The sequence below is a fragment of the Neofelis nebulosa genome, chromosome 6 (assembly GCF_028018385.1).
Source record: "Neofelis nebulosa isolate mNeoNeb1 chromosome 6, mNeoNeb1.pri, whole genome shotgun sequence".
In the NCBI taxonomy this organism is placed as follows: Eukaryota; Metazoa; Chordata; class Mammalia; order Carnivora; family Felidae; genus Neofelis; species Neofelis nebulosa.
This window is the reverse complement of record NC_080787.1, coordinates 111,299,606-111,311,209: the sequence shown is the minus strand read 5'-3', so window position 1 is coordinate 111,311,209 and position 11,604 is coordinate 111,299,606. Positions and strand designations below refer to the sequence as shown.

The window sequence follows — 11,604 nt, the reverse complement described above, 5'->3', positions numbered from 1 at the left end:
AAAGACAGAGAGAGAGAATCTTAAGAAGGCACCAAAACCAACGTGGAGCCCGACTCAGGGCTCAATCTCACTACTGTGAGATCAGGACCTGAGCCAAAATCAAGAGTCAGATGCTTAACTGACTGAGTCACCCAGGCGCCCCTAATGGCTACCTACTTTTAAGAATATTGAAATTAATTTTTTTAATTTATTTATTTTTGAGAGAGAGACAGAGCACAAGCATGAGCAGGGAAGGGGCAGAGAGAGAGGGAGAGAGAGAATCCCAAGCAGGCTCTGCAATGTCAGCACAGAGCCTGATGAGGGGCTCAAACTCATGAACGATGAGATCATGACGAGCTGAAATCGAGAGTTGGGCATTTAACCAACTAAGCCACCCAGGCGCCCCGCAATTAATTTTTTGATAGAGATATATGTGGTTTTTGATATTAAGAATATAAAATGGGCCCTCTGCCCTGTCTACTGCAAGAATGAAGAACATTCTCAGCAATCAGACTGTTGATATTCCAGAAAATGTTGACATCGTTCTGAAGGGACACACTGTATTGTGAAGGCCCCAGAGGAAACCTGCAAAGGGATGTCAACTACATCAATGTAGAACTCAGTCTCCTTAGAAAGAAAAAGAAGAGGCTCCAAGTTGACAAATGGTGGGGAAATAGGAAAGAACTGGCTACTGTTTGCACTATCCGTAGTCATGCACAGAACATGATCAAGGGTGTTAAACTGGGATTCACTACAAGATGAAGTCTGTGTATGCTCACTTCCCCATCAACGTTGTAATTCAGGAGAATGGTTCTCGTTGAAATTCGAAATTTCCTGGGATGAAAAATATATCAACAGGGTTCGGATGAGGCCAGGTGTTGCTTATTCAGTATCTCAGGCCCAGAAAGATGAGTTAATTCTTGAAGGAAATGACATCAAACTTGTATCAAACTCAGCTGCTTTGACACAGCAAGCCACAACAGTTACAAGCAAGGATATCAGAAAATTTGGGGATGGTGTCTCTGTTTCTAAAAAAAGGAACAGTCCAAAATGCTGATGAATAAGATCTGAGTTGTCCAGATGATTTTTCAGACTTATTTGTGATATGTTAAAGATGCAATAAAAGCTGTATTAATTTGAGGCTTTTTCTTAAACCCAATATTCTTTACAACTATTTGGCAAGCAAACCATTCAGAAGTAAATTGTAGTGTGCTAAGAACAGTAACAGAAGGAACAGTACAGGATTTTTTTTCCAGTAAAACTTCATGGGATAAGTGGTTTGAATGTGATTTTTGAAGGAATATTAGGGGTATTTCAAGCAAGAGGAATATGGTACCCATGACACTCAACACCACATGGCTGTTCATCGCTGGATATAGAACTTTTGGGGGAGATCCTGAAGGCATCTAATTTTGCAGAGGCATGAATTTGAGTATTTGTGAGGTAAGTGTGCTTGAGTCACTTGTCTGCATACCAGTAATTTTTTGTGAAAAAGCAGTTGAGGAGTGGAACAAAGTGATAGGCCTTAGTAAGGTTAATTTGTGTTCATGATAAATGTGGTTGTTGTGTCCAAAATCCTCTTCCTCTCTACTTTACCTCAGCTATTTATTCCCATATGCTGGTCCTTGATATTTTTAGAAATTGATAACCCTTCATAATTTCTTAATTCCATGTGCCACACTTTATTTTTTCATGTAAGAAAACTTTTTTTTATGTTTATTTGTTTTTGAGAGAGAGAGAGAGAGAGAGAGAGAGAGAGAGAGACAGAGTACAAGTGGGGGAGGGGGAGAGAGAGAGGAAGACAAAGAATCCTAGGCAGGCTCCAGGCTCTGAGCTATCAGCACTTGAGCTTGATGTGGGGCTCGGACCCACCAACCATGAGATCATGACCCGAGCCAAAGTCAGATGCTTAACCACTGAGCCATCCAGGCGCCCCACCGTGTGCCACACTTTAAATATGTTACCATGCTAGACTATTTTTAATTTAGCAGGGTTGCCCCCCCCCCCGCCCCCACCCAATTCCTGCAGTCTTCCGCATCTCACTCGATGGAAACCCTAACTCTGATTTCTCAGGCAAAATACAACACTACACATTCAATCAATCACAAGAGTGCATGCTCTGCCTTCAAAATAAGGTATGTTTAAAGACTTAAAGAAATTAAAACAAAAAAAAAGGGGGGGTGCGTCGGTTTGGTCGGTTACGCTTCCCACTTCGGCTCAGGTCGTGATCTCATGTTTCGTGAGTTTGAGCCCGGCATAATAAGGCTCTGTGCTGTTGGAGCCTGAGCCTTCTTCAGATTCTGTGTCTCCTTCTCTCTGCCACTCTACTGGTCATGCTCTGTCTCTGTCTCTTTCTCTCTCAAAATAAATCAACATTAAAAATTTTTAAATAAACATTTAAAAAATTAAGAAAAAGAGCAACCACTTGTAATATATAGATCTTACTGAAGATCTCGATTTAAAATGAACCAACTAGATTGTTTATTTTAACGAATTGATCTTTGATTTGATGATAATGGTTAAGTTTTTAAGAAATATGAGTGAAATGGTCAATTATAGTTTGCTTTGAAATATTTGAAGTGGAGTTGGGGAGGGCATTGGATGGAGTTCTAAATGAAACAGATTACCTATAAATTGATATTTGTTGAAACTGAAAAAAAAAGAATGGATGGCAAGTTTAGGCACTTGATATTTTAATTTCTTGTTCATTACTGTTCAAGCGACAATAGCATCATAATAGTGGAATTCATTACACACATTTAATATTTGAGAGAAACTGGAAAACCTAACAATCTCAGTGGATGTTCAATAACTATAACCTAAGAGCCAGATTAAGTATCTCAAACTCAACACATTTTAAGTTTAGTAATTTGTAGAAACCCTATCTGCTAGTTCCAGACCATTAAGTCTAACAGATATATGGGTCACTGATTTGGAATTCTTCCCTTCATTTTTCCTATGTTAATTTCAATATGTCCCTCTCATTCCCACAGGCAGGACCAGCATTAATTGTGCTAAACAAATAGACTACCTGTTGTGCTTTCAGTAGAAGCAATTTGTTCAGATACAATCTGCAACAAAGATCTGCTTTTACCTTAGCCCCTCATGAATCTATTAATTGCAGAAGAATGCTCCAAGTGAACTTGAAAAATAAGTTCAGTGGACAAAGAACTGTAAGTGAATTCCTATCTGTTTACAGAAACCCAGGGCTAAGACAAAATTCTGCCTTGAAAGACAAAATGAAAAACTGAACACATAGTGCAAACAGCACAATTATTTTGCAATGAAATTGGGAAGCAAAGTGCTGTCGTGTCATAGTTGTAGATCATTTCTCCAAAACAGGAACAAGCACATGTGGTTTCATTTCATTTAATTTCATGAAAAAAAATTTCAATTGGGCAGAATAATGTATTATAACTTTTCTAAGTTTATTTGGCTTTTCTGGAAAAGTGTATGATCTTTTATGGGACAGAGAATGAAGAGGAAAAAATTTCTGAAGAAAAAGTGACTCCTTTTAAAAATGTACCTAATGAATTCAAAACTAAGGAAACATTTTGTATTTTCTCTAACCATAGAAAGAAACTTTTTCCTTTCATTTCACTCAGTTGAAATAGTATATGCTCTTCAAGTCATAAAATTCAAACATTTTATATACAAGGACTTCTAAGGGTCATTGTTGGCCTTCTCTGCGTAGCCTTTTTGCCCTGAATCTTTGGTTTCCTGATTCTTTGACCACTAAGCAGTAATATTCTCCTCACTTGGAGACTTTGCCATCATTCACATTTTCTAAAGGCTTTAAAGAACTATAAAGTTGGTTAGTTGGCAAACTTTTTGGTCCTATTTATATATAGAGTGGAGACACATTGTAGGACCCGCTGCCTACCAAACCTGAGACTGTTCCCCCAATTCCTCTAATGAGTATTATTTAAATAGAAGACGGAAGTTAAAAAGTGACAACCATGTGAAGAACCACATAATCCTAAATTTCTTGCTTGCCATGCTTTTCTGGTTTCTTCCTTTTAAGAATCCTCTAGACACTGCTCTTTGACTATCTTGAACATTAATTCCCTTTTTAGGGAAGGAGAAAAATTGAATTAAATTTCTCAAATACCTATTGTGCCAGACACATTAGTTATACCATTTAATCTAAGAGCCACAGCAATGTTACAGATGAAGAATGACAGATGTAGGAGATAGGTAACTTATCACCAATGGTCATACAACCAAGGACATGCATGTCCTGTATAATAAATTATTCTCTCATTCAAACTTTTGCCAACTTAGAAAAATTTCTCCCTGTACTTCTCTCTTTCAGTCCTTTTGTTAATCAGGACAAAACAAAACAAAAACAAAAACATCATAAAGGTAATTCTAGTGATACACTTGAAACCAAAAGAAAGCTATATGTATGTAATGAAGGAAAACTATACTTAAGACCTTCCATCAACCTTTCTGACCTTGAAAGTAGGCTTAGAATCTTTCTGAAATAATCATTCTATCTCCTCTTCTTCCAAATAAATGTTTGTCCTCAGGCTCCAACATTCAAGATAAATAAAACACTTTCTAATTTAATGCTGCTTTGATTACTAGCATTGCCACAGGACTTTTCCAACATTTTATTCTTCCCTAGGGTCTTAGATCTTTGTAGAGTAGACTAGCAACCCAAAGCACCATTTACAACTTTATTTCTATGGAGAGAAGCGCTTTGAAAGTTCCAAAGAGCTAATGCACAAATACTTGGTGAAACACAATGTTTTTAAGTTGGGGACTGCTAATATTTATGAAATGAGTGTTCAAAACAAAAACAGATGTTTCAACAGGAACATGCAGGGACAGAGGGGTCTCATTGATTCAGCCTCTTAATGCCCCCTCCCACACATACACAAAGGTGATTGGAGTCCTATAAAAATAATCTATTATACAGATATAATATATAATCTACTATGTAATAATAATCTATTATACTCCAAAGTAAATTGAGGAGTGGGAGAAAAAGAACCAGGGTATAACTGTAGCCCCTCACATGACCACAAATGTTACTGACACTTTACTTTAAAACTTTGGTTAGTTCCTATCTTAATAAACTTCATGTAAAATTCAGAGCTGCCCGATGAAGTATTGAAAATTAAAGATTAATATTAACAATGAACTATTTTTTTACATGTTACATTTTGTTTTTTTAGAAATAAAGGCCAAAACCTATTGTGACATGAAATTTGAAGATAATTAGAAAATCAGCAACAATAAGATTGTATCAGAAATCTAACATGTTGGACAACTTCAGTAGTTAAATGCTACCCGTATATATGAAGTGCATTTCTTTTGTCATATTACTTTTTATTTTTAAATCAAAGAAAAATTTTCAAAAGGATTCTTCCATAAACTTCTACATAGTACCTTCTGGAAACTCCCTACTAAGAAATACTTTTGCACTTTAATTTTCTGGGATTTGAAACTTTAAAAAAATATTCATTCACCACAGTTTTAATAAAAATATTATCACTTTTCCCCCATATAGCCCTGTTTATAATTATTACTACATATAATTTTAGGCACGTTAATATAAGAGTTAAATGTACCCCTTGTTAAATATTATTTTAAAAACAGACAAATCCAAGCAGCCAAATAAATTGGGGATTTCTTTGTGCCTTGGGGGGATATCTCTAACCAAAAGCAGGTTTTAAAAAATTAATTGATTGTAAAGATTTTATCTTGACACACAAAAATTTACAATTTACAAAAAAAGATACAGAGATATAAGCATTGAAAAAGGAAAAAGTAAGAATTAGGTTTGCAGGCAAACCTGAAAAAAGTACAAGGGACACATACTTCAGTACTAGCTTGTCAAATCAGAAAACACAGCAAGAATTTAAACAGAAAAACCACACAGAATCACTAAGGTTGCTAAGTTCACATTAGACTACTCATAACAACAACAACAAAAAAAACAGCAACTTTATCACAATCACTGTATTCACAAAGATCATGACATATCTTCAGGTAGATGAGGTGGGCGAGTATGGATTTACTGGACACAGTCAAGGTTATATTATCTGGGGACCAGAACCATAACCTATATTTTTACTTTTTGCCTTATCCCAACATATAAAACATTGTTTTCCACCTGTACAATGAGAAGTGTTTATGGTATTGAAATCAGAGCAAAGTGTCAGATTTTGCTTCAACAAAATGCAATTTCTAATTTATTGACCATCCTGCATTCCTCCTTTACCATGAATACACAGGACTTTGTGTGGTTATTTTAAAGGGTTTTACTAGGTTAGTTTCTCTTTAAATTGGTATGTCTCTTTAAATACTGTCTGATTTTTTTTTTTAACCTGCTGTAGCCCAAATATGAGCACTCCCACATATTTCTCATCCTACCTAACACAGACTGGCCCCATTTAAAACATATCCTATAATCAACCACTTAAGCCAGGCTTCACTCATAATAAATCTCTGTTTTATAAGAAATACAGGTATTAATAAAGTAATCTTAAAGTAACCTTCATAAAGGGAAACAGAAATAAACAGAGCAGTCACTTCAAACACAATATAGATAAATCAAATTTAAAATTTTTAGGAAACAAATAATCTTGAAGTCCATATGCTAAATTTTGAATAGTTCCACAATTTCTTTTTTTTTTAATTTTTTTAAAAATTTTTTTTTCAACGTTTTTTATTTATTTTTGGGACAGAGAGAGACAGAGCATGAACGGGGGAGGGGCAGAGAGAGAGGGAGACACAGAATCGGAAACAGGCTCCAGGCTCCGAGCCATCAGCCCAGAGCCTGACGCGGGGCTCGAACTCACGGACCGCGAGATCGTGACCTGGCTGAAGTCGGACACTTAACCGACTGCGCCACCCAGGCGCCCCAATAGTTCCACAATTTCAATGGGTTAGTTGCCCAAATTGTTTGGTGTTGAAACTGAAGAACGCCAAAAGTAGAATTAAGTCTATAACCCCCTTCCAGTACCATTTATTTTAAACATGCACTGAAAAGTAGTTTTTATTACCTTTCTGGAATATTTAATAATACTAATTTTAAATTAAAGTTTCTAAATATTTTTGTGGCTATAAGAAATAATTCCATTCCTAAAACATAATAATTAAAATAATAAGTCATTCCGGAAAAGATGATCACAAAGGGATTGGCGTTTAGGGTACTAACCCTAATTATTATCTATCTATCCATGAGGTACTGAACTTTAAAGCTGTTGAAAATAAGCAATATTATTTCACACCGATTCCAACTCTTCAGTCCATCCACAACTAGCAAATGTAGTTTGAAACAAAAATTACTATTCCATCATTTAATTTTTAAAACATCGTTGTTTTCTTTTTCAGTCCTTCTAAACTTTGTTACCCTGCTTGGATATGCTGCACTCTTCTGGGCGTAGAATTTCACAGCAGTTATCAGAATAACTAAAGCCATAGGTCGGTTTTATCAAACAACAACCTCCCATCAACAGAAACACTGGGCATGTCACTCATTTTACTCAAAATAAAGACACAACAAATAATGATGGTTAAAATGAACAGTTAGATGAAAACTGTAATGAGACTTTTTATATTTTCTTATGCAGTCTAACACCTGAAACAACGGTACTGTGGGCACCTTCCTGTAAATTGCCAGCTGTTTCCTTTGTTTTTAGGCAAGCAGAAACAGAGCTAGTCACGCTTCCAGAAAAGGGGGAGGCATAGGATAAGGCTGCTTCAAACTAGCTTTCAGAAATGAGAAGTCAGTAGTCAACTTTTTCCTCTCTGATAACCCTTCGTTTGCAGAGTAACGGGGAAATTACAAACACATTTTGGAAAATAACGCTGTCTTGAAAACCATCTCTATTGGACCAAGTCCTTACTTCCCTGGAAGTAGTCACAGCCAAGACTTAATTTCAACACAGTGTTTAAATTTATTACTTGAAGCTATGGCATAAAACTGTCTTCTTTAAATGGAAAATTTGACTAACTTCTATGAGGTAAATGAATTTTGAAAGTGGGAGTGGGTGGAGGAGGTACACAACTTTTTTTTCTTTAAGTGGGAGGGGGAAGGATGCAGACGAAGCATCCTGAGCAACCACAAAACGATGAGTCTCTTAGGACGCTAAAGGATGTTGGACCACAGAGCTCGAATGCTCTCGGATCACAGCTCCTCGGCGAGGGACTTTTGGTTTGACTGCCACCGGGCACCGGGGGAATCCCCGCCTTGGGTAAAAAGAGGGAACTGGAGAAAAGACACGTTCTGAACAACCCGGCGTCGGACGATTCTCCGCGAGACGTGGCCTTCCCGGGACCCCTCGGAGCGGGCCTGGCGTGGCCCGGGGGGGCGGGTCCGAGGGCCGGCAGGGAGGTCCTGCGTCAGTCCGGGCGCCTCCCCGGCCACTCGAGGCCAAGGAGCCCCTGCGACCCGGGCCCGAGGACCGCGCGGGATACACTCCCCGACCCCGAAACCCCTCTCTCCCCACCCGCTTCCCTGCGCCCCGGGCCTCCGGCGCGGGTCTGGACGGCCAGCCAGCCGCAACTCCCGCCAGCCTCGCGCCTCCCAGACCCGCGACCTCCCCGCCCCCGGCCGGGCCCCCGCGAGGCTGTGCTTCCCGTAAACTCCCCGCCCCGCGCGGCCCCCTCCCCGCCTCGGCCCCGCCCCCGCGGGACCCTGAGCGGTGCGTGATTGGCCCGGCCGCGCCATCACTCTCCGGACGCGTCACCGCCCTCGTTTCCGAAAGCCCGGAGACCGGCAGTGGTATTAGTGCTCGCGGGGCCGAGGTGGAGGGCGTAGTGCAGCCCTGCTCGCTCCTACTCGCCCGCGGGTCGGCGCGCTAGCCCTGCCGAGCCGCGACCGGGGCTGCGGGGTGGCCGGGCTGCGCGCTCAGCCGCCGCCGGGGAAGCAGAGGCAGCTCGTCCCAGCTCCGAGATGGGGAGCTGGCGAAGTTGACGAGCTCCCCGACCCGCGCTGAGTCCCTCCTGCCCAGAGGCGCGCTGCCCTCTCCAGGAGGTGCCCGCACGCGGCCCTGCTCTAGGTGTGCGCAGGACACCCCGCCCCCCGGGACCCGAAAACTTCCCCCCAAGTCCAAAGAGGGAGCTCTGAGGGCGGTGCCCGGAGCCGGACTCCCCACTCCGCGCTGGGGGAGCTGTCCCGGCGGCTCGCACGGCCGTCGGAGGGCGGAGACCCTCTGGAAACTTTATCACCATCATCGTAATTACCACATTTTACTGTTTCTCTCCCCGCAGGGGCTGCAGCCAGCGGTCTGTCGCGCGTGCTTGTTTGCCAAAGGAGCTGCCCCTGGGAGAAGACCCACGGAAGAGTTGTTTCCCCGGCGCATACCTGCAGCCCAGCCCAGGGGCTCGGGCGGCCTGGATGCGCAGGACCCAGCCCCGCAGCCGCTGACGCCGGGCGGCGGCGAAGTTTGGCTGCTGAGCGGCGCGGCGCAGGGCCACTGGACAGCGGGCACCCCGGCGGCCGCGGCGGCTGGAGGGATGCCGGTGGGGGGCCTGTTGCCGCTCTTCAGCAGCCCGGCGGGCGGCAGCCTGGGCGGCGGCCTGGGCGGGGGGCTCGGCGGCGGCGGCAGCGGCGGCAGGAAGGCATCCGGCCCCGCCGCCTTCCGCCTGACGGAGAAGTTCGTGCTGCTGCTGGTGTTCAGCGCCTTCATCACGCTCTGCTTCGGGGCGATCTTCTTCCTGCCCGACTCCTCCAAGCTGCTCAGCGGGGTCCTGTTCCACTCCAGCCCCGCCCTGCAGCCGGCCGCCGACCACAAGTCCGGGCCTGGGGCGCGCGCCGAGGACGCGGCAGATGGGCGAGCCAGGCGCGGCGAGGAGGGCGCGCCCGGGGACCCGGCGGCCGCCCTGGAGGACAACTTGGCCAGGATCCGCGAAAACCACGAGCGGGCTCTCAGGGAAGCCAAGGAGACCCTGCAGAAGCTGCCCGAGGAGATCCAAAGAGACATCCTGCTGGAGAAGGAGAAGGTGGCCCAGGACCAGCTGCGTGACAAGGCGGTGTTCAGGAGGCTGCCCCCGGTGGACTTCGTGCCCCCGATCGGGGCGGTTGGCCGGGAGCCGGCCGACGCAGCCATCCGCGAGAAGAGGGCAAAGATCAAAGAGGTGAGTGCATCGTACTGGGAACCCCTCCTGCCTGGCAGCGTTTTTCTGGGAGAAAAGACAAACCTTTGAAACTCTTAAGACTGTAACATTAACGTGTAAGGGGACATAGAGGTTTTTCGCTTCCACCAGGTGCAATGTCAAAGGCTCTTTCGTTTTCCTTTTTTCGCTATCGTAGTACATGTAGCCAGTTAGGATATGAGGTTGAATCCCGTTGCTTTTAACTTGCATGCTCTGGTAAGCATAAGCCACGAGAGGTACGTATTACATACATGGGCAGGTGGTGTGCAAACGTCGTCTTTCACTGGCCACTACACGGTTAATCGTCCCTGCGAACACTGACAGCGAAGGTCCCAAACAGCCCCAAAATAAGGCTGGGACATGGCTTGAAATAAATGCAAAGCATCAATCGCGCAGGATAACAGAGTTCTAACAGCAAGCCAGCACACCCTGGTGTGGCCTTATTCTGCCAGGTGGCATCCTGTGTATACTTACAGACTATAAAGGTGAAACTTGAGAACTCCCTATAACAGGGGACATGCTGTTGTTTACACTTTAAAAAATGAAACATTTAAAGAGCCAGCCTATTGTCTCTTCTTGCATTTTTAATGTAGCCAGAAAAAGAGTATTTTATGTGATGCAACAGGTTTGCCTCCACAGTAGCACAGAGATGACAAAGTTAATCCAGGACAAACATGGACTTTGATAAGTCTTTCATAATTTCTTTCTCGTACTTGTAACGTATGGTTACTTCACTGGCTTAAAGCTGAAGGGGACCTTAAAAGTCATTTAGGGCTGTCAATTTAAAGATGAAAGTTGAGAAGCCCAAAAGCCCCAGAACCAGTTAGTGACCAAGTCAGGACTTGAAGCCCCGTCACTGTCACCAGTCAGCAGGCTCTTTGTGGACATGCTTCCTTCCACGGCTACTCCCCTGTGTAAAACTATGCCCGCCTGGATTTTTACACAATCTAAGACCTGTAGGAACCATATTAAAAGCATTTCATCCCAAATCATTCTAAAATGCATTATGAGGGGAAGTAATATTTTTATCATTTAAAAAATTTCACAGTCTCTGAAAATAAATTTTGTCTTTTGATATTGGGTGGGTAATCAGGAAAGGAAGCATCCTCATTCCCCCATTTTCAGAGAATAAACAGAATTTTCAAGTTGGTGAAGAGGTATTTAGCGTGAGTGACTACAGAACAGAGGCAGCTGGATTGTCACAGGATTTATGACCTTAACTATAAGACCAGGTGAATTTGGTTAAGCTGTAATTGAGCAAGTTAAAGTGGATTTGAATCCCTTTCAGTTTACCCTAGGCACGAGGAAGGTGCCTTCTTCCTTTTGTTCAGGTAGCTTCCTTCAACAGCCCATCAGCCTTTCTACTTTGGGACTCTTCCTTAGGCGTAGAACCCCAGACTTGAGGGAAAGGATTTTATGCACCTGGACAACTTCTGTCGTGCAGATTCCCTTCTCTGGGAAGCCCTTCAATCCTGCCAGGGCTACCAAACCAGGAAAATGGGGGAAAAAAGC

The 11,604-nt window shown here is 43.2% G+C and overlaps 1 protein-coding gene and 1 pseudogene across 1 annotated transcript in view; both read left to right on the top strand.

The window, feature by feature from the left end:
• Window positions 1–467: 467 nt before the first annotated feature.
• LOC131514774 (large ribosomal subunit protein uL6-like) lies at window positions 468–1,043 on the top strand (annotated as a pseudogene).
• A 7,024-nt stretch (window positions 1,044–8,067) lies between these two features.
• MAN1A1 (mannosidase alpha class 1A member 1) overlaps window positions 8,068–11,604 on the top strand; it is a 166,279-nt gene continuing 162,742 nt past the window's right edge. Inside the window, exons 1-2 of the mRNA XM_058735117.1 lie at window positions 8,068–8,189; window positions 9,208–10,074. Coding sequence (XP_058591100.1) covers window positions 8,091–8,189; window positions 9,208–10,074 — 966 coding nt within the window. The 5' untranslated portion in view covers window positions 8,068–8,090. The remainder of the gene's footprint in view (window positions 8,190–9,207; window positions 10,075–11,604) is intronic.